General features: G+C 38.0%; 1 protein-coding gene across 1 annotated transcript; it reads left to right on the forward strand.

Moving 5' to 3' along the window:
• Positions 1-4,266: 4,266 nt before the first annotated feature.
• LOC108572217 lies at positions 4,267-23,689 on the forward strand. Its single transcript, XM_017934415.1, is given in 18 exon segments — positions 4,267-4,340; positions 6,417-6,597; positions 7,080-7,146; positions 8,053-8,123; positions 8,836-12,297; positions 12,499-16,076; positions 16,155-16,294; positions 16,386-17,171; positions 17,259-17,373; positions 17,451-17,595; positions 17,597-17,705; positions 17,787-19,010; positions 19,087-19,502; positions 19,597-19,830; positions 20,048-20,917; positions 20,996-21,125; positions 21,193-21,886; positions 21,966-23,689. Coding segments are annotated over 18 exon segments (13,956 nt in total). The 5' UTR covers positions 4,267-4,330.
• The last annotated feature ends 1,032 nt before the right edge of the window (positions 23,690-24,721 follow it).

Raw genomic sequence — 24,721 nt, forward strand, 5'->3', positions numbered from 1 at the left:
GTTCACTCTTAGACTCACGTAACGCGTCCATAATTATGCAAAACTGTACTACATAAAAGACAAAATCGTTGGAAGTTATTTGCCTGGAATGTAATTACTACAAGTACTGCCAACAATAAATGTATTAGTGTTATTAAGTACCAAAAAAGCAAAAAAAAAAAAAAAAAAGTAAATAGCAGTGACATTTGTTTTCAAATATCACTTTCAGACAACATTGTTGCCTTAGGAGAGGCTATTACAATTGAAATCTATGTATAAAGAAAACAAATATAACGAGAACAATTTAAACAAGATGTTCTTCATGAAGCAAATTGCATTTACGTTAGACTCATTTCTAAGAATGATAACGGTTGACCAATATTTGGTGGAAAAAAAAGATGTTTCTTACAAAATTGTAAAGAAGTTTTAATTCAACTTTTTTAAGAAATAAAAAGGGAGTAATAGTGTTTTGCGCTTTATTGATTATAGAACCGTGATGAAAGAATTCTGTTCCGTGAATAATTCACGGACTCGGTTGTTTCGTAATTCGAAAATTTTTGTAAATAATTCAAATCCTAAGCAAACTAAAGTTTATTGGTCCGTATGTCGGGCTGATAAGTTGTAAATAAAGTTACTAAATATTACATTATGTGAAATCGAGGAAAACGTCACAAATAAATACAAAGAACTGTAATTGTAATTTTAGTCATTTCATTTATTTACTGAAATGAATTAAAATTAATATAGTAAGAACTAAAAATCCAACACTTCTTTGGTGTATTTTTATTGCGAAATATCAATGAAAACCTTATTACTTCTTAAGTGTGATTATACCATGCTATACAGGTTTTATATGCTAAATTTAATTTAAATAACTAGCGTTTAAATGGAAAGTAAAATGTATTTTTTTACAATTTTTTTGCTGTTGTTTATTATTTGTTAATATCATTTCTATCGCAAAAGGTAAAAAGTTTATAATTGTGTACTAATGTAAATATTTTTTACAGAGAATTTTTACATTTTTTAATGATCTCATATTACAATTTGTTTTATGACAATAATGTTTGTTTATTTTCATTTAATATGTTTCGTGTTCTATTAATAGCTCTACTATGTATTTGTGCAAAATACGAAATAATTATCGAACCTGATACAAGAACTTCGGGTATTCCCGCCTAAACTCGTTTCTCATCACCGAGAGTTCCCGAACCTGCCAAGTGGGGATTGCAAGAAACGTTACTGAGTGCAAATGGCGTACTTCTTTAGTCGAAGGTGCATTACTCTTGTCCTTCGGGATATACGATTATCAAATACGTAAATCAACTTCAAAATATATAGTATTCGAAATTACGTATTACTTTCGATTACTTCCGGAATTTTGGATTTTGGTGGAAGACTTAAGACATCGTTAGAGGAATAATACTGAACCAGTTGTCAGACTTTGATTCTGTTACGAGAACGAAGCTTGAAACAAAATCCTGCTTTTAGGAATCTTTCCTTGAAGACGATATTCACTCAATAAACGTGCATGCATCCTCGATTTCTAGTTTTTGTTTCGACGTTTAGGTAGTTTCAGTTATTGTTAAATGAGTGTACCGTTGAAGGAATTAACAGAACCACACTACGTTTTGTGCGACGTTCATTTATTTTTAGAATCAAACGATGTACATGTTATTAGCCATGAAAACGATTGACTCTCCGAACGACATGTAATCGATACTGTGTTTTGTGCCCCATTCGAGATTAACTCCCGTTAAAACAATAAAAACCGTTTCGTTTCTCGATTGAAAGTTATTCAATGTATTGTTCCATTAACGTAAGTAATTACCCTAAAAAAAAGCGAAAGAAAAAAATAGAAAAATTCACGCCGTGAATATGCGGACGTGATAAAAGGTGAGTAACATATGGCAGATGTATCGGCAGATTCACGTGAAATCATTTAGTCTAGCGCCATTAATGGCAGCCATTGTATATTGTGCGCCCTTCAGGGTTGCCATTTCGTTCGTTTTCGAGTAAGCGGTGCGATACTAATTAAGAGGGCACATTACCTTTTAAATAAGATTAATCCGGTCTTCAGTATTTTGACAGAATTACATTCGCGACATATTGGGAGAGGGATAATTTCCTCTGTACGATCGAATTGTTCATTTGTGATATACGTAGGTAATATAGTTATGTGTTCGTATGTATTGTCATTCTATATGACGTGTGTATGCATTCAGAAATTAATGAGTTGCCACGACGAATTATTGTGGACCGAAACATGTCCGAAGTCTCGTATCAGTGAGACTTCGAAGTGCATCAAGATATTAGAAAGGAATGTGTACACCGTGCTAGCAAAATTATTTAATGAATAAATCGAAAACCGTGTACGGAACTGTAAAATATCTTAACGAAATTCATTGTCGAAATCGTAGTTATGAGTTAGACGAGAAGTTCATTGAAACGTTGAGCGTCGGGAGAGTGCCGCCGGTTTCGAGGCGTATACCTGTTGTACACGCGATTCTTTATACTGGCTCAAGTGTACACCTTTTCATGGGACGTCGAGGCAGTCACGGAATAGTAAACGTGTGTCTTGTGCGTGCGTTCGTAGGAAGTGACGTTTTATCGGACAATTAAGCTGCTGGTACGCCGAATCAGAATTTCGATGCTCAAATATTCATCGCGATGGTCTAGTTCCTCTAGCCGGTGATGCAGAATTATAGAGCGCGCTGCAGAACTTCGAAAAAAAGTGTCAGTTCCAACGGTAACTGCGACATTGTGAGAGAGTTGTAGCAATTTCCATGCGGTGAGTGCACGTAGACGTGCATTAACGTCGGGAACCACGGGATTTCACACTTTCGTTCCTTTCGGGTCGCCTGTGGCCGAGGTCTATACGAGGACGCAGGATCGAAACGCTAACGCCGAGAGAAGATCAATGCGTACGGCGATATTCTGCTGTGTAATGTTTTATCAGGTGTGTCGTCGTAGACAAAGAATCCGTTCTTTGGTAAGGAATAGGATACTCATCCCGTTATTTGTAAGAAAAATTGTAGATCGTAATCTTCATAGAATGGCAATGGAAAATTGATAGGGATAAATTATACACAGTGTTTATAGAAATGCAATGGGACGAGTATTTTATTTTATGTAATACTATACGACGTTTCTTTTGCGCGTGGAGTAGTTCGAATGATTAAACTTAGAAATTTTGGGGGATTACAAGGCACAATTATTTTGAAGCAAAAAATGATTATGTAAAAAAAAAAAAATGCATTGCATCACTTGTCCGTCATTGTGAAGTCAATATCGACGATAAGTGAGAGAGAAAAAGAGAAATGGAAACAGTTAGAGAAACAATTAGAAAGAGAAAGGATGTGGCGGCTTGTTAACGCAAATTATGACCTGTTCTTTGCATGTTAGAACGTTCGAGAACGTCATATAGATTTGTTAAAACAAAATTTGATATAAACCAGTTTTGTTCATTTAAAAATTCTGTTCGTTTTATTTTATATGCATTTTCTTTATTAATGGTTTCTTGAAATACGATATGCTGTCTTTCCCAATGTAGTCGATTGTGTTTAATGGAGGTGTAATTTACTCATGCAACTTAGTTACATATAATCGCACGTCAGGAGAATTGCAACATTTCATCTCACATATTCACTTTATTGTGAAATAAATTAAAATATTCTACTTATTACTATTGTTCTGCAGTAGTAACTACACGTCCTTAGCAATGATCTTCCAAGTATAATCAATCGGAAATATTATTCTCGGTATTCTATTTAATATATCTTCAATTTATCATGTGATTTTCATTTATTTTAACAGTAAAACGTAATAACAATTGTGTTGCTTATTTTATACTACATGAAATTAAATATACTCTAAATAGGGACCTATAGCTTATAGAACTCTTCCTAAAACCATTCCTCTAAATACGATTTTAGGATAATCGCAAAAAGTTACCGATACATTAAAACTCTTTGCAATTTCGCGTATATGTAACGATTGCGTAAAATTATACCAATCGTATATTATATTGAATATCATTTAGCTATAAAAAATTATTTCAGTTTCCAATATTTCCCGTTGAAAAATCTTAAGTGAGAGTAGAATTGTGTCTAACGATATCGTAGAATATCGTTCGGTCGCCATGTTTGCTACCGCGCTGCTATCTGCCGATGATTTCGAATCTTCTCGACAGTGTCTCCATCTACTTCCTCTCTCTCTCCCGAGATGATCATGAAACCACGCATGCTGGTGCTCAGTAAAATTCTAACCAGAGAAACGTCTTACGGGGATGTTTCTCGTCCGTTCTACTGAATTTACCATAAGTATGTGTTCAGGATTGGAATAGAGCACAGTCATGAGATTCGGTACGTACGAAAACCATTTTAATAATCACTCGAATATGTACAAACGTACAATCGTCAACAAGAGATGACGCGTTTAAAGTAAGTTGATTGGGCCTTTCGATTTCGGTGTGATTTATGACAAGCGAACCATTGTTGGTGCCATTACCTGCGTGCTTCGAAAATTCAGTGAAATTTGGACTGAACCATAGGTCCCATTCATTTGTCTGTGAGCTGTGTTACTGGCTGTGATTTTCCCGTATAGTTTTCAACTATTTTCAGTGTGAGTTTAAAGTGCGTTAATTTCGGACGTTGGATCTATGTTGCACGAGGATCGTGCCATGAAAGAAACCACATCGAGTACGAAATCGGTTTTGCTGATAACGTGATTAGAGGTATAAGTTCGTCGATGGACGCTTAGTACGCATGCGCGTTGCAATTTATAAGCGTAAACATCATAGAATTTACCAGCGATACTCATTTGAATTAGCCGTCAGTGTTTTACTGATTACGATTACGGCTTCGATCATATTTGTTAACGAAACGAATTGATTGAAAAACCGAATTTTGGTGTGAAAAGTGACAGCATGGTTCTCTATGTTAAATGGTGTTACAACGAATGTGAAGAAGACTCGAAGAGGAAAGAGAACACGAAAAAGTGAGGTGCATCGATGTGATACGAAATAATTCCCCCGTTGTGTATTGTGTTACGAAGGTTACCATGTTTAAAGTTACTATGTTTCCAGCGTGCTCGGTAAAACAGTGTGGTTGTATGGTTAATCGAGCGGAATTACTTAAGGCTGGGGATCGATCGATTAATATATTATGAATTGTATGTTATATGTTGTAATCTTTGTACAAAGCGAGATTTTTCTATAGTGTACGAAAATAAACTAGTATACACGAATCGTCACTTTCTTTCTTTTGTGCACACGCATTTCACGCAACCGTGTCGTTCATTATTCCCGTTTATTGATTACCTGTTTGAGTGTCCACGAGTATTAACGGGCTAAGATGAGAATAATCCTGAAAAATAGTTTGGAGTAATTACAATCATGTTGGTATGGGATTAAAAATTGAATCATTTAAGGAAACATGTGACAACAAATACTGTGAATTTGTATGTGAAGAGAATGTACGTTTGTCGAGTATTATATTTTTGCTTGAAAGGCAGGATTAAGCCAGTAACAAGGAAGGATAATATTACGTGCGGGTCAGATTACAACAGTTATAGAAATGAACAGAGTGAAGTCAGACGAACATAAACGGTCGAAGAACGAGAAGAGTTAATTTTTATTTATGAAGTAAAAAAATATAGACTGCTGCATGTATTTTAAATTATTTCTTATTTTAAATAATTCCTTCGATAATTTATCCACGTTATTTTTATGCGTACAGTATGTCCTGTTTAAATGTATGTATCTGTTTTTTCAGTTACGAAAGATAAGAAAAAATTCTTAATTAGCCAAAGGAATAGCTAAGTACATAGAAAACATGTCTGAAAAGTGTAAAAAATATTGTAGCCATAAACTAGTCCTGGGTATATTCACAGTTGAGTTCCGACGGCAAAGCATAGTGTTGAGTTTTTGCGCAAGTTTCTGCAATATCTCTATATTTTTTCGAAATTTAAAAATTCTAAAGTTTCAAGAATTTTTAAAATTTACACACATGAAGTGGAAATTAAACGAAGAAAAAATTACAATGTGTAAAAGCAGTACTGACGAAATCAAAGGAAAAAATTCACCGTTGTGTTATCGTGTTACAAAATCACGAATGATTACACAAAACGGATGAATTTCTATGTATAAAATGTATTTGTGATATCACTAGAAATTTTGTACATTTAAAACGGACATAGTATAGAAATATTTTAAGCCTATAAATAATGATGTATTAACGAATAAAGCGTAGGTTATTATTAAACATTTAAATTACAGTTAAGTGAGTGCTCAGTTGAATAGCGAATAATTAAAGATAATCGAAATAAAGAGTATGGGAAAGAAAAACAAATAATAAAAGCGAGTAGCATTATCGAGAAGTTTTTGTTCTGATAAAAACAGCAAGTGTAATGAGTATAAAGATTTTCTTCTCCCGGTACAGGTGAACGATATACAACGAGCGAGATGGACGAGTACGACAAGAAATTCGCTGAGATGCAAAAGTACATTCCATTTTTGGAAGCGATGATAGAGCGGTTGCAAAACGTTAAGGACAAATCGCGCGAAGTACAGCTTCAGAAAATGCAAAGCCTACACGGAATCCTATCGAACAGCAAGAGAAAGTACGTTTCGCAGGTGTTTGGACATGTATGAAATAAAACATTCCCTTTCGTTCACGGTGGTGGTCTCTGGTATCTATTTAATTGTTCGCACGCTTGAACTTGGAATTTATTATACGGAACTTAAATTACAAGTCTTCTGATTTTCAAATTTTCTAATTTTCAAATTTTCATTTTTGAACTTTCAAATTTCCAAAGTTGAATTTTCGAGTTTAATTATTTTTAAATGTTCGTATATTCAAACGTTCGACTCTTTAGAATTCTGTTCTCCTATTTTTTACTCCTTGCTGCCTATCCAAAATTTGTCACTTAAATTTCAATTACTTTTCTACAAAAGGCGCTCTATCATTACTTACATCTTCTGCTATACTTTTTTACAAGCATTTCACCCTTATAAAAATATCTAAAGACATGTATAATTCTTATAAAGTTTTAATAAAAACAAAATTGACAGAATTAATCACGCTGTATTATCGATGAAATAGGCTGAAGATCGAGACACTACAGCGATGCGAAGACGTACTACAGAAGTTGCACAACAAAGTAGAAAAGGTAGATATAACACTCAAATCACACTATTGTGCTATTACTATGGTATACTGACTTTCATTTCAACGAATTTTTATCCTATGAGAATAAAACAATGTTTATCCAAACTAAATTTTTATTCCACTTAAAAATTCAGTGAACCAGAAGTCAGCATTTGCTTTGTGCTCTGTATGATATTAGTTTGCACTGTTGTCACAGATGAAAGATGTAAACGAGAATGTTTGTAAGTTTCTCTAGGGATGCTGAAATTCACATTTTACGAACGATAACTATATGCGCATTACATAGAGGATTTTTAAAAAAATTTTTATTTACATTTGATCCAACAAAAAGTGAAAAGTAGACGAATTGATGTTGAAATTTGATATTAAGAAACAACTCTTTTATATCGTTTCACAAAACATGGCAAATATTATATCACCGTGCTTTTATAGAGCAAACTGTAACTATCGCATTATTCACTTTATCTTTTATTTGTTCATTAGTAGACACTCTACGGCCCCATATCTTTTACTAAATACTTCTGTGTTTCATCATACACATTGCACTTTTCAACAGCATATAAATTACACTCTGTTACGGTACAATTTGAATCACTGTTGTAAACAAGTTCCAGAAATCGTCTTTTTCTATACATTTAGGAAAAAGTACAGTGCAAAATACTTGCACCATTGAAATTCATCTACTGGAAATTATTTATAACTGAGATCTGATATAAGACATTAGTGAATGCTTGTAGATGAAGTGGGCTCGTGAATATATCCTTTATTTTTATTTTCACTTTGTTAAACACAAATGTAGTGCTTCGATTCCCTCCTTGTTTCTCTGTTCTTTATAATTTTGGATGTTTACAGGCTTTCGTAGTGCATGTATTATCCTTTTATTTTAATCATTCTAATCTGACACGAGTTTCAGGGAAATACACCTGGACTGCATTTTCCGCACAAGAGGAATGATGCGAGCTCCGCACAAGCTTCGACGTAAGTCTCTTTATAATATCCATGAAGCAGCACTGATTGCAAACATTGAACTATTAGGCGCTCACTCATTTTTGACTTTTTAAATTTTAAATTAATCTATACAGGGTGGCTCAGCTAAATGGGATTACCTAAATATTTGCCTTATTTGTTGTTGTATTAAAAAACTTCTCAGTACAAAATTACACTATGTCAGGGGGCACATGTAATTGTGGAAACGGTTTTTTCTCAAGGTCATTTATTTTACGTGATTTCAAGGTCATCGTTATTTTTTTAAAGTGTGTGCGTCTTCAGATACAAATATCTCGAAATTGAATGATGGGAATGATATGGTTGTTAAAATTTCGTAAAAAAAAATGATCTTGTGAAAAAACCGTTTCCACGATTACATATGTTCCCTAAAATAGTCTAACTTTGTCCTGAGAAGTTTCTTCATACAACAACAAATAAGGCAGATATTTAGGTAATCCCATTTAGCTGAGCCACCCTGTATAAAAATTTTAAGGATAAGTTTTTGGACGATTAAGTCAATTTTGTATTTATATTCCTTGGACAGTGAACGTGTTAATCTACTAACGCTTCCCGAATGCACAAGCACAACTAAAACAGTACTGCTACGTAACGACTTCCTCAATGTGCTATTATTATCACAAAACGCTTCAGAATATCTGAACATTATCTCGTCTCTAAAAAAACATAATTGAATCCCTTTCAGCGTGGCAGAGGATGCAAGATCCTACGTAGAAGAAGTCATGGAGGATTCAAGGGAGATCCATGAGACTCCTGCCAGTCCGAGTCCTCCTGTCAGCCCAGACTCATGCTCTCAAGTGGCGCCTATAATAATCCCTACAGAGCGTAGTCTGGACTTTGACGACAAGCCAGACAGCAAACCAGCCTCACCAGATCCCATCGACACTCTGCCAACGAAAGCACCCATCATTATCCCTACAGAAAGGACGAGCAATGATCTCAGCCCGTCCCCTACGTCTCAACGTAACTCCTGTAAAGATGATGTGTCGTTCACCGAATGGGAGATGCTTGAGGAGAACGAGAGCCAGCTGTCGAGGAACAAGAACTGGCAAACGATCGTTACTTCCGGCCATGATGTAGTAGCTGGCACTGCGAAGATGGTCGGGAGTAATCTGGCTCAGAAGGTGAACGACGGGAGAGCTCATGTGCCCATATCGATACACTCCTCATCTCGACACGTACCCACGGTTCCGGTTCCCTCTCTGGGTGGTTCCAGGAGGTTGTCGTCGATTCTGGAAAAGAATCGGTTGATGGGAGTGGGCCTAGATCAAGTTCCAGTGGACGCGAGGCCAGAGTCGCCGATGAACGTCTCTGAAGCAAGGCTGAAATCCCCAGACACGGATCTTCTGTTCCCCAAACACGGTAAGAACGTCTCACCTAGGCTAAAGGATACGAGGCCAGGTTCGAAACCTTCGGCACCGTTGTTACTCTCTCCACCGCCGGTGTCGACGGAACCGCCGCTGTCCATGGAAGACCTGGCGGAATTATTGAACGAGGAGAGTGACAGCAGGGCGGAGAAGAAGGGTGACAGATTAAGGGAGGAGCTGGCGGTGAAGTTCAAGAAAGATAAACAGGATACATTGAATGCATTAGGTGGAAGTGGCAAGGACATGAAGTCGTCCAAGCCATTCATGTTGACGCAAGAGGACATCGACAGCGAGAGCGAAAGGCGTTGGGAGGAGTTCGACAAGCACATAGTCAAGATGACCGGTAGGAAGTGTCTACCTAGTGGTTTGAGTACCACGTTAATTACCAAAGCAGAGGCTCTGAAACCTGGTGAAACCAAGGGACCACCTCAGGGAATCTTGGGTCATGGTTCAAACCAGTTCACAGCCAACATACCTGTTGACAATAGGAATCGACCGCCTTCACCTGGTTCTAAGATAGAACCACGTTTCGCTGACAATTATGAGCGACATCCACGTCAGATGCGTGACATTCACGGCCACGATAAGGATAAAGCCAACATACACGTTATGCACTGTCGACCTGATGATGATATGTCCAATCCAGTCCCCATGCATCATGGAGGCCTGATTAAATCCGATGACAGAAATGCTATGCTGTATCAGAGGCGTCAGGGGAACATGGGCCCAGAAATGGTACCACCTAGAATAGACACAGATTTCAGAATGGAGGGTACAGAGTATTTCAACAGACAAGTGTCTAACCAAGGTCACTGGTCCGCTATGAACGATTTTTGCAACAACCAATGGCCGCCTCCGCCCTCAAATTTCAGTGGTATGCCCAACTCCCCTGCTCAAACGCCTTATCAACACCCCATGGGAATGCACCAGGAAATGTGGAACGTGGGTTCGAACAGAGAACCCATTCACATGGATCCTCATCAAATGAACGAGGGCCAGCTCAGGCCCAATCAATTCCCCCCAAGCATGAATACAGGTATCAGGCCTCTGATGAGTCCAAACACGAGGCCTCAAGATATAAATCATATCCCACGACCAGACGATATGTCTAATGTAGATGTACCCAATGTTCCAACAATACAGCCTTTGATATCACCCACGAGATTTCCTGTTGGACCACAGTATAGAAATTTCCAGGGTGAGAACAGGCCCTATGACCCGCCTTTTGACAGGGGAATGGAATATCCTCATCAGAGGCAGCCTTGGGACTCTCCAGCCAATAGACCCAACGATATGCCCTATAGGGCAGAGAACGAAGTTCCTTGTGGCGTAATGGGGCCGTCAGAAGGCCCTTCAGGGCCGTTTCCAAGATCCAGCACCCCTTGTCCTTGGAATAGGGACAGAGATCGCGGAGGAGGTAGAGGACGCGCTGGATATTACAATGAGAGGAATAGGGGAGAACCAAGAAGCAATTTCAACCGTGACACACGCAGGCCTGAGTGGGCCAGGGATAACCATAACGAGTGGGACAATTGTAATCGCTTCAGGGACGCAAGAAACATATCTGACCGTGATCCTCGGGTACGCATGGAGCATAATATGATGAATCAGAGTCCTAACCAATCGAGAGATAATGGCACCTCGGTCAGAGATCCTCGTTTGGCCAAGGACAAGCATTTCTCCATTGGTAAGGGTAAGGATAACAGTTTCAATGAGAGGGATCCCAGGAAACGCTCCACGGGGCCGCCATTCTTGATGTCATCGTTTAGGAAGGCTAAGGAGAAAACGAAGTCTCCTCCAAAGCCCGCTGAGGGCCACAGACGTTCGGATGTTGAAGGTAGTAGTAAGCAGTCACAAGAGAAGACGGCAAAGGATAAGATGCAATCACCTCTTGAAAGTCTATACGGAGTTATCGACACGAAAGCGAAGTCCGCGCAAGGTTATTGCCTGCAGAATTTCAAGATTCCTAAAATAAAGCGTAACGAGTCGTCTGAGTCACCTACGTCCAGTAGTATCACTGAGGAGATCAAAGAGTGTTCTTTGGAGAAGCAGGAAGTAAAACAGACTATTAAAAGGGACAAGGATGACATCAGTGCGGAAGTGAGCAGTAGCAGTGATGGAAATTTTCTCCTAGAGGATTGGGGTCAGGGTAGCATTGTACCTGAGAAGAAGGAGGAGCTGAAAGAGGAGAACGTAAAGGAGGAGAATACTCTGACGGTTCCTGTGGAGGATAAAACCGATTTGAATACTAGCGAATTAGATCCTACTGGTAATGATTCCTCCAAATTATCTGAAACTATTGAGAAACCTACTAAAAAAGGAGAGATGGAGCCTGAAGGATCGAAGTCGAAGGATGAAGTTACCCAGGAATGGATAGAGGCTTTGATTAGAAAATCCTTCGAGTTTGGTGAAGGAAAGAAGTTTGTTGAACAGGCGAAATTTATGCAGAAGTTGGGTGAAGTATTGCAGGCGAAGAAACTGAAGAAGATCAAGAAGATCATCGAGTCTGAGTCAGAGAGTAGCAGTTCAGATAAGGATGATTCTCTTGAGACGAAAAAGGTTCACACGAGGAAAAAGCGGCGAGTGATTGTTTCAGATAGTTCTGATGAAGAGTCTCTTGCTGAAAGGTTGGGCATTTTGAACGCAACAAGCAAGAAAGAGAATCAGGATGCTTCAATGGATGATCAGAAGGAGGTACCAAATAAGAGTATCAAAGACGTGATTCCTAGTATTGAGACTTCTGAGCTTCAGGCTTCTAAAGAAGATATTAAAGAAGATACAAAAGAAGATACAAAAGAAGATACAAAAGAAGATACTAAAGAAGATCAGAAAGAAGATACAAAAGAAGATACTAAAGAAGATACTAAAGAAGATACAAAAGAAGATACAAAAGAAGATACAAAAGAAGATACTAAAGAAGATACTAAAGAAGATACAAAAGAAAATACAAAAGAAGATACTAAAGAAGATACTAAAGAAGACACTAAAGAAAATAATGTCCCTGAAGAAAATCAGAGTTATGTTCAAGAGGTGGAGGAATCAAAGGATCAGGATGCAACAAGTATAAAGAAGGTGAAAGAAGATTCAATAGATTCTAAGGAGGTAGTTAAGGATGAGTCTACTGAGGATAAGGAGAGTACTTCAAAAATACCAAAAACTAAAGCAAAAAGGAGGAATTCTCTGGAGATGTTGCAACAAGATATCAAGGAGATGTTCATCAGTGATGGCGTCGTGGCAGCCACTGGTCATCGACTGTGTCGAAGTCAGAAAGAAAATCAAAACACTACTGCTGCGAGTACTTTTACTCAAAGTACGCCTACGACGAAGAAAGATGAATCAGCTAAGCAAGGCGTGGATTCTGATGCAGAGGATGCGTTGACGCCTTCGTCCAAGCAAAAGAAATTTGGCAAATCACGTACCTTGGAAGACTCAGGTAAATTAAAAGGCAAATCAAAGAAAGAGGTGCAACGAATAACTCGACAGCGTTCGAAACAGTATAACCAGAGCTCAGATAGTGAAGAAGACCAGCCATTGGCTCTGCGAACAGAACTGATTCAGAATACCAGTTCTTTGTCCAACCAGGAACCTTCTAATGAAGAATCTGAGGTTCTAAGGAGGAGCAAACGAATAATTAACAAGGAATCAATAAAAGAACCACGTGTGGTTGTTGAGAAGACAGATATTTCTAAATTGGATTGTGGCAAAATAATGTTTGACAGCTCATCTGATGAGAGCTTTGGCATAGATGTATCTGAGCTGGCTGCAGCTGTGGACATTTCATTACATCCAGACAAGCAGCCTGAACCTAAGCCTGAGACAACAGAACCAACAGAGCCAACAGAGAAGAAGAAACACAGTCAAACCTCTTCTAGAAAATCCACAAGAAAGAAGACAACAGAATTGACAACTGATAATAAAGATGACGTTCAATTTTCAGATGAGGAAAGTATCACTTCTGACATTTCTATGACTAGTAGTGTAGCATCTGGGAAGAAGACTGGTATCAGTGTAACCAGACTGGAAGCTACTAGTAATGAGGAATTGTTGAGTAACATTTTAGTGGGATTAGTGTCATCAAAGAATGATGGAGACAAAGATTCGTCTATAGCGGATAAGGGAAGTGATGTTGATGTTGATGATGAAATTAATGACCAATTACCAAGTGAACTAAACACAAGAAAGTCTTCTTTAGCAAAGAAAAAAAAGAAAAAATGCAACTGGCAGATGGGGATTCTGTCCAAAAAGAAGAAGAAGAAGTCTGCTACAGCTTCTTCTCCTAAATGTGACTTTGATCTTCTGAACACCAGTTCTGAGAGCATGGATATTTCTACCAAAACAGAAGGTTCATCAATTTTACAGCATACAGCAAACAAAGAGAGTCATTCATCAAACAACATGGCTGAGAATGTTCCTGAGAAACTGGAGGACTCTGTTAAAAACACTGATAGCAATCAGCCAGTTCCTGATGATAATGGAAAGGATCAAAAGATAAAGGAATCGTCGACGCCGTGCGTTTCTACAGAGAAAAAAGAATCTTTGTCTAAAACTTTTGTCGACGAGAAAACATCAGAAGTTAAAGATGGCAAAGGCAAGGATAAATCAGTCAGCAATGATGACAAGAAGAGTAAAGAAGAGCTGGATAAAGCTTTTTACGACTTGGATATAAACAAATTAATAGATTATGCGTGGACGGGGCAGGAAAGGTACAAATGTTTGCTTTGCTTCTTCACAGGCAAAAATATTGTTCACCATTACAAACTGAGCCATCCTGGAAAGGAGATTCTCATCTCTAGGTTCAAGGCTTCAGACGCTGACTCAGCTGTTCAAGATGCCAAAGATGATGACGTAGAGAATACATCATCCAAACCTCTTATGAAAGAAATTTGTAAATTTCGTTGCAGATTCTGTTCTTTGTTCACTGAAGGCACTGCAGCAGATACCATGGAGGCATTCTACGAACATTGTACAACGCATACTGGAGAATACAGGTTTCGTTGCAACAGTTGTCCTTACCAGGCTGTGGCCAAGTCCTCTATGAGGACTCATTACTACAAAGTGTGTCGCAAATTCAAAGACACGTTTAACGAAGCCATAACTGAAGACGAAATACCTAAAGAAAATGGTATTTACGGTTATTTGTGTTCAAACTGTAATTACGTTCAATTAAAGAAGTTCAACGTAGAGGAACATATCAATATATGGCATAAAGATGATACAAGCGTTATTATCATAAAGATAAACATGTCTCTAGATTCTGTTAAAGAGGACTCTAACGATCAAGTTTCTGTACCAGATGAAAACATGAAGTTGGAACTGTCTCAATTGAGCTCAGAGAAGGCAGAGACATCAGTAAACGAGACGGCGACTTCTGTTGAACAGGAAGACAATGAAGTGACTGAAGTGGAAATGGTGAAGGACGGTAAAACCACTGATAACGAGGATAAGAGTCCAAAAGATGTAACAGAGGCTAAACCGCAGGAAGAGGATCATTCTGACCCTCGGACAGTTCACGAGGATAAGAGCAAATCACCGCAAACAGATACAGATTCGAGTTTACCATCGGGAAATCTGAGCGTGTTCGTTTGTCCGCCAGAATTGGAAAAGAAAGAAGTGGAAATTCAACTGGAACGAAAGAAGAAGATGCAAGAGATCATTCAAAATATTGGCATCAGATTACAAAAGAGTGTATCCAAGAAGGGGTTGTCCATCATAGATAAGCTGAAGGACAAAATGAGAACTAACTTAATGGTAGTAAGCAACGAAATTGACTTCAACACGGTTCTAAATTCTCCCAGCAAAACTCCGACAAATTCCATGGGTTCACCTAGTTCGACGCTATCTCAGAACACCGAATTGGCTCCTACTGCTACTATTGTTCTTTCTGTAGAGGATCCAGACTTGAATCAAGCATTGTCTCAAGGAATCTCAAACGACAAGAACAATGAAGATTCTACTTCAACAATGCAAATATCTACTGTAGAGTGTGATTCCCAGTTAACATCTGAACCAGATCAAACAGGTTCAAAGGTCAGAGATCCATTGGCAATATTGTATGACAAAAAGAATGATGAAAGTGATGCAGAAACCAGTGATAATGAAAATATAAGGGATGCAGCTCCTATCTATGACTCTGACTCCAGCAGTGAGCAATCAGACAGTGAACTACCTACAGATGTGAATATGATCTTGAAAGAAACTTCTAACATTAATGCATCTTCCAAGGGTCCAATGCTGACTACTATTCAGAGACTTGCTGCTCAGCTTCAGGCTACAAAGCCAATTGAAGCATGCAAAGATGAGAGTTCCTCTAAACCTGAAGAACTTAAAAGAGCGTTTCCATTTGGTTCTATTCCAAAACCACCGGATGTCGTTCCTATAGCTAGTATTAAGAGATTCGTTGGACAAATGGAAAATAGATTCCATGAAATATCCCAAGAAACGAGTGACGACAGTAATACACCTAAGAATTTCATCAGGCTGAGGCGGCTGAGTGGAGACAAGTTGTCAGTGCCTGTACAGCCTTTTGGTGTTCAGGAAGATACGACACAATCGAAGAACAGTATGTATAAAAGTATTATTGTGACTTTTTTTTACTAGTTTATAGTAGTGTGTTACATGTAATTATTTTACGTAGTAGACGCAAATCAACCTAACAGTCCTGAGAAGATGAAGTCTGTATTAAAATCGGATGCAGATGAAGAGTGTTCTTTCTTAAAGATCGAAAATGTAGTTAGTCTTGCGCCAAGAAGCGACAATGATGGCACTGAAAGCCCCATTGTAAGTCACGTAATATATTATTGCTTGAACTTTTTCTTTCTTAATTTCTTTTTATTTGTATAGATATAAGTTTTTTTTTTCCCCGTTACAGATAAATGATATAAGAAAAGCAGTTGAAACGTCCCCCACAAAGAGTAAGGCTGTGTCTTTGTTAAAGAAAAAACCCCATTCTCCTCTTATTTTAAAGAGGCTCAGCTCTGTGACCCTAACACAACCACTTGCAAAGAACTTACAATCAGGACAGGCAACACCAGAAACAGTCAAACTGATTCCAGTGAAAAGTCTATCTCCTGTCCCAGTTTCTATGACCGCCACACAACGTACCACTAATTTTATCCCAATCGCTCCAAAATCAAAGATTATTCAAGTGGACAACAAATTATCTCTGCCTCTTTCCACGAACAAAAGCACTGTCGTGACTTCAGGAAACTCGCGAACCGTGACTGTGTCTGCTTCGCCACAATCGTCAAATCTGAATTACAAAATCGTGAAAGTGGTTCGTACGCCACCTGCTCTAAAACCCAAAGACGCCGTATCTCCACCTGCAGCTGCTAAATTGAAATCAGCGGGTGCTTACAACGCGATGCTAAAGCCGGCCAAATTGATTCATTTATACAAATGTATGGGTCGTGATTGTCGTTTCACGAGCGACGTATTGACGCAGTATCATCAGCATTATATTCAACATACGAGCGAGGCAGAGAAGCAGAAGTTATCGCCGCCATTCGATTATCAGAAGTGTGCCTATTGTTACATGGTGCTGGAAGATTGGAATCAAATGAAAATTCACATAGAAGAGAAACACTCACACTGTCGTTATCAATGTATTTCTTGCTTCTATAGAGCCAGTGTGCCTTCTTATGTATACATACATCAGGTACAAAAAAAGTGCAATTGCTATTTATCGTTATTTTTATTAATTAATTTATATACTTGGTATTTGACTTTTATCTTTTCCTTGCAGACGGCGACTCATCCTGGTCATCATGGTATTTTGCTTGGGAAATTGGTGAAGGAAGTACCACTGAAAGAGGAAGTCAATAGACACGATAATATACATCCTTATGTGTGTCAACACGGTATAATTTTGTTTTGTATCTAGATTTATCCTTATGTTTGAGTAAATACTCTTAAGCTTACAGATATATTTTTATAGATTGCGGCAAGTTTTTTTATGTTCCTGAGTCTTTCGTGGCACACTTAAAAAGTAAGCATAGGTCGCTTCTTTCCACTTATAAGTGCCACGTGTGTCGTGGTACGTGCATTAAAGTGGAACAATTGCTCACGGTAAATAATATTTTTAATTTATTATCTAAACGGTTCAGACAGTTTCAGCGATATGCACAGCCATTTGAGCATGTTCCATTGCAACAGATTACCGCAGGTTCTCGAACGATCTCTTCCTCCTCAGGTAAAAAAATATTTTTACCAGTGAATCATATAATGTATTAATAAAAATTTTATAATCATTATTTTCAATGTCATATTTCAGCCAGTACGTGCTAAAGACGTCATAGATCAGCTGGTTGTAAGAACACTGGACGATACTTTTAAAATCACGGAAGAAGTGATTGACGTAGAAAACGATGGAAAAGACAGTAACAAAGATATTGTAATAGACGTCATCAACGCGTCTCAGTCACATAAGGTACTCTATCCACAATTTTCCAAAGATGTGACCATGCTGAGCAAAGATGAAAACGAGGCTTTAAATAAGTCCTTGTCTAGCTTGTTCGGAACCAGTAGCACCTCGAGCAGTTCTATCAACGCCAATGTTTTACAGCAACAGGAAAAATCGTTGAATGAAAGTTGCGACGATAATGCAACCAACAAAACGTTGGCAAATGTGAACGATTCCATTTCCATCACTTCTATATTGAACAAGGATTCCCCAGATACAAGTTTTTTGGACAAATCCAAGCGGGCCAGTGTTATATCCGACAAGAGTTCCGTTGATGTAGTTGAACCTTCCAAAGAAACTTTCGATTGCAGCGACGAGTTCGTGAGCATCAATCTGTTGGACAATCCTGATTTTTTGAAGAAAGTTAGCAACTGTGATTCGTCCCTTCTCAACAACTCCACTGCAAACGAAAGTAAAATGGAAGACAGTGATATCGAGATCGTGGATATTGAAGAAACAGAGGCTATCATTCCAACGAAGAATATAAAAGCGGAGGTGTCTAGGAAAGATAGCGTTGATTCCACTGAGAAACCAAAAGTGGAGCAAAAAGAAGATACAAAAGAACAGCAATCTTCCAGTATTGATGTTGAAGATTCCAGTACAGCCACTGACACCAAAGAAAGTGTCAGTAGCACCAACACAAAACCGGACAAACCCTTGACATTGGAGGACATCAAAGATACCGGTTTTTCAGGAACGAAGTTATACAAATGTGGTTATGAGACGTGCACACATGGCGCTCAAACTGCAACTCTTTTGAGAGTCCATGTAAAAGATTGTCCATTGCGGGGTGACAATGAGACTTTAGTTTGCGTTCATTGTGGCAAACGTTTTATGAAAATTGGATTCTTATTAGAACACTTAAAGTCGCATGGATTGAAACGTTTCGGTTGTTCATTGTGCAAAATGAGATGCACGGTGGGCTATCAAGCGATGGCGCACATGAAAGCGAAACATAAATATTCGTACAGTAAATTAGTACCAGCTGATCCGAAGAATCCATCCGTTGATGGTTTGTTTGTCGTACAACCTGTCGTAAGTTATATTTTACAAAATATTTAAATAGAAATTTCTGTGTGTGTGTTTTAATATTTTGTTTGTATGTATGTAGCGTCAAAATGGTGAACGTAAAGGGAAGAAACGTAAAACGAATACGAAGACGACAGAGAAAGAGGGTGAAAAGGTAACAGATTCTGAGAAATTCACCTTTAGTCCTGATGAAATAGACTCTTTGCCACGTCAGGCGATTTACAATCGCGAGGTGCAATGTGCAGTGTGTCCATACACGACGAAAGTTCGCATGAATATAATCAGACACTTGCAACTACACGCAAAAGACGAGAGCGTGCCAGAAAGTGGTCCAGTTAATCCTGTGCCTTGCTTAGACAAGAAGGAACGTATGTTCGACAAGATGGTGAATTTGGCGAGTAGCTCTCATCAAAATGGCCGAATGGGTGCCAAACCAAAGGAGATCAATAAAGACAACGACGATGAATTCATACCAAAATTCGTGCCAGAGCATCAGAGGTAAGTAAATGGCACTTTCTCTTTATTGCAAGAGTGAGAGTGATTTTTTTATTCATTGTAAAGTGTGAAATATGCAATGTTTTCCCCTGAATAGATACGTGTGCGGTGTAGCTGAGTGCAATTATTTAACAGTCGATGAGGCGATGTTAAGGTGCCACTTAAAGGCTTTGCACTCCGAGGAACAATATTTCCGATGCCCCCATTGCCCCCAACCGTCTCCAGGCCAAGAAGGATTGAATATAGCGATCGATAAAATGGCTGTTCATTTGAAAATGCACGACACCAGACTTTATAAGTGTTCTCACTGCAATCACCATCATTACCATAGGTACACACAATATTGGTTATATAATCGCGTTTGGTTAAATAATGCACTCGTGTTTAGATCACAGATTTTAAACGCCATATATTTTTTAAACATTTGACAAGCATGTAAAGTAAAACTTGATGATGTATGTTACATTTGCTTTTCAGATGTTTAAAATAATGTTCATCCTCCTTTGTTCATTTTCTATGCTTTCTAATAGTAGCGAATTATTTACTAGGCATGTCGTGGAAAGACACCTCACTGACAAGCATCCAGAGAAAAGGCCTTTCGTCAAAGTGATCAGAGAATTAGAGAACACTGAGAACAATCAACAATCCGTGCAAGAAGAACTCGATGAAGAGGCACCTGATCCAGATGGAAATCATTGGAAATGTAACATCTGCGATTACAAGTGTGTGTACAAGGCGGAAATGGTTAATCATACAAGTGTAACGCACGATGAGAAATGCCAGTACAAGTGTTCTTTGTGCTCTTTTAAGACCAGTGGCAAGATCATGTTCGAACAACATATCAACAGCAAACATCCTAATGATCCAAATGTTGATTACACTTTGACCTATCAGAGAATAAAAGGTATAAATAAAAAGAGCACGGACAGTGTGGAACAGACTGGACAGGAGGAGCCTTTTGATACTACTCCTTTGTGGAGGAGAGATATGCCCCGAATTAGACACATTCGTGGAATTCTTCTTGAGGAAGAGGATGAAGTGTCAATGGAGTCCTCTTTGAGGCCAGGAAAACGAAAAAGCGATGCAGAATTGCCTGCTATTAAACCAGCTAAGATAAAAGCAGGAAGATCATTGGACGAAACGAAGCAAACGAAAGAAAAGTTTAAGCGATCTTTAACCAGCGATAAAATATTGACGGAAATAGAAAGTGTAAGTGACACTCCGAGTACGGCCGATAAACCCAAAGAGACTAAGGCTAAACCAGTTGAGGATTTGGACTTAGAGTCGGACGTTGGAAGGTTTGGTCCTTACGGGATTGCGGATGGTAACATGTACGTTTGTACCTTGTGCACGCAATTTAAGACGAAATATAAGCACGACATGAGGGATCATCTTTACAGAGAATTAAATTATGCTAGGTAATTTTTTTATGATTCAATTTATTTAATTCGCAAGCATGTCCGTTTTTCTTATGTAACGATGGAATAATATCGTAGATGGCATTGTAAAGAATGTGGTTACCTGTCTGTAAATCGTAATGCCTTATTGAAACACTTTAACAAACATCATAATGGAGAACGTTTCAACCACGAACCATTAACTCCTGATGATGATATCGAGGAATGGGTATGTTAATGTTGACTTAAATGAAAATTTTTTAAGTGTATGTTTTATTTATAAATCTTTTCTCTAGGTTGGTACATTGTTGAAGAGACAAACGCTCATGATAAAAGGATTATTGGCCAAACAGAATGCAGAAAATTCTGCGTCCGGAAATGCGTCTACAAGTGATTCTAAACAATCCACTGCAAAAACTACAAGTGATTCTAAACAATCCACTGCAAAAACTACAAGTGATTCTAAACAATCTACTGCAAAAACTACAAGTGATTCTAAACAATCTACTTTAAAAACTACAAATGATTGTAAACAATCTACTGCAAAAACTACAAGTGATTCTAAACAACTTCTTGCAAAAACTACAAGTGATTCTAAACAACCTTTTGTAAAAGCTACAAGTGATTGTAAACAATCTACTGCAAAAACCACAAGTGATTCTAAAGCACCTTCTGCAAAAACTACAAGTGATTCTAAAGTACCTTCTGCAAAAACCACAAGTGATTCCAAACCTCCTCCTACAAAGTCCACAAGTGATTCTAAATCAGCCCCTAGTAAAGCTACTCAGAGTACTGTTACCAAAACTCCAAAACCTACAAGCGTTCCTGACAAACCTCCCGGAGTGCAAGATGATAAAAATCAGAGTACTGAAATTAACTTGGAAGCGTCAGACGAAACCAACAAAGATAATAAGCTTGCCATTCTCGATATGAAGAATGAGAAGGCATCCAAGAAAGAGAAAACTGCAAAGGCTGCAGATTCTGATAAGGGTAAGTATCTTGAAATTACAAAAAAGAAAAAAATAGAAATCTCTCAGAGTTCTGTGATTAATCCTAATTTTCAATATAGCTGGACCCGAAGAGGAACAAGACAAGCCATTCGTCTGCAAACATTGCAAGATGACGTTCACCCGATGGCGCGGTTTCAAATTGCACGTACAATTGACACATCTGAAACGTCTTGGATACATCTGTCCATACTGCGACCGTAGCACCAATTCTGAGACTCTAATGCGTCAACACATGCGTTCTAAACATCCTGATTGTCCGGAAAAAATAGTTCAAAATCCAGCAGCTGGTGGGCCAGAGTTACCAGATGAATTTTGGCAAGAAGAGTACGGAGTTGTGTTTCCAAAGAGGTCTAAGAAACGCAAGAGAAAGATAAGTGGTGAAGAAGTCTCAGAGAGTGACAACAATCATTCCCAAATGGAACAACAAGAGAAGTGCACAATGTGCGGTTTCAGCGCTTTAAGTTTGACCGGTTTAAAGATACACATGAGAATACACGCGCCAAAAGTTATAATGAAATGTTCATATTGCACTTTTACTGCATCGACGAAAACGGATATCAAAGAGCACTGGGAGCACAATCATCCATTCTCGCCATTTAAATTCGAAGAGATACCAACAGCTGAATCGTCTGGTGAATCCATAAGTACCCCAGTCGATAAGAAAACTGTCACTGATGATTACAGCGACGATATAGAGGAAGAACACGTTCCAGAGGTTAGGAACGAGGAATCGATTTACTATTGTTATTATTGCTCGTTCCGCAGCAAGGCACTGGACTCAGTTCAGAGTCATTGGAACATTGCGCACAATGACACAGAATTGATGAACGAATCTGCGAGTAATATGGTAGCGAATTGTCCATTTAGATACAAGGAAGTACGCGTGTCGTCAGATAAAAGGCTCATGAAGGCACACTGCTCGAAAACATCACCAACGGAAAGCCCATACGAGCTGTATTTACAGCAGTCACAAAACGATGTACAGGAGTTAGAGACAATGGGATCAAACCAAGAAGGTTGGATCTGTCAGTGGTGTAACGAAGCGTGTGATTCCGAAGTCAAAATGAAAACGCATCACAGCATGTTCCACTCGCACCTACCGTTGAACTTTAAAAAGCAAGACAAGAAAATAATGACCAGGGGATACGTATGTCCAGAGTGCCCCTTCACCACGACTTTTATCAACGTTATGAAGAATCACGTGTCAAGGCACATAAACCTCTTCAAATGTAAATACTGCGAGAAAACATTCAGCTCTCCGTCGCAAGTGTCCACTCATAATGTTGAAGAGCACCCTAACCTAGAATTGAAGATAGAAAGCATAAAGAACTACGAATCGTTAGTGGAGAAAATTATGACAAAAGTAAAATGGTTGAAGCCTGGTGCACAGAGCACTGATAAAGATGAAATCATAATTGATTCACCATCGAAGAATTACGCGGTAGCTAAAAAGTCCACGGCTAAAAGTACCATTCGTCCAAATCTTATTCCCTTCAAGATAAAGGCTGTAGCTAGAAAATCTACGAATCCACATTCGAGATATTTGATTAATAATAAAGCGAACGAGAAAGAAATGACAAAGAGCAAACAGTTTTCCTATTATGGCATCCCCAGCAGTCCTGTCAACTTAGCCAAGTTGAATACGTACATGGTAGTCGGTGGCCATAGAATGAAGGTGAACTGCGTCACGCTTGCACAGTTGATTAACATCAATCCGAAGGTAGTGTTGAAGGATCTGAAACACGATATCAAGAACATCGCAACGCTTAAAAAGTTGAAATAACGAATGGACATATAAAGGGAAACTCTGCTTCCCGTTATGATTTTATTTTACATACGATGCATATTTCTTGCACAACCATTACTGACATAATGGTAAACGATAACCAAAGTAACGCGCGGTATTATATACTTTTCTGTGACGTTATATTTAGCGAATGCTATACTGATGAATTTTTATAAAATTCATTGTTCCCCCTTCCGTATTGTAACAATACGAGGAATGTGTATAAAGAAGCATCACGGTTAATTCTTGACAGTTATATATTTTATGCGTACATTCTCTATTAGTGTACACTTAAAAATCGTGAGATATAATGAAACGTAAGTTTGTACTTGCTCTAAGATTATGTTGTCCTTTTGTGAGACAATTTTTTGAACAAGTTAGATAAGAAAGAATTGATGTTTTTAAGTTTTCTTACTTACAAGAATTATATTCGATTAATATAATATCAATTTATCATATACACACATTCACACACTATACACAATGACATTTGCGTTGTACATATATAATTTGGATTGAGTGTTATAAAAAACTATTAATTAGAGAAATACTTTGTTTCATGCTATCTGCTAATAAAAAAAAATTCTAAAAATCAAAATGCAGTATTGTAGCATGAAAATTGTAAATAGTAACTGTAGCGATATTCATTACTTCGATGACTCGAGAAGATACATATTGAAATTATTTATTTTGGAATATGTGAAATCTCTTAATCATAAGTACGCCCTTATTTTAAACAGTGACATGTAATAATATTACTTTTAAGTGAGTACTTATCCTTAACGGTGGACAATTTTCATGTTTCTGTAATTCGAAACATTTATTAAATTATTTCGAAGAAATACTACTTGTGTCAACTCAGGAATGATTATATGACAAAAGCAAACGTACGTCATGAGAACAACCATTTTGTAAGAATGTGTATGAAAAATTAATGAATTAAATATTAACACGTGAAATTTAATATTTATCGGTGTTAATATCAATATCGTTCATGTGAATAACCTAGAAAAGTATATACTTATTTTA

This window comes from Habropoda laboriosa, unplaced genomic scaffold (assembly GCF_001263275.1).
Source record: "Habropoda laboriosa isolate 0110345459 unplaced genomic scaffold, ASM126327v1 scaffold65, whole genome shotgun sequence".
Lineage (NCBI taxonomy): Eukaryota > Metazoa > Arthropoda > Insecta > Hymenoptera > Apidae > Habropoda > Habropoda laboriosa.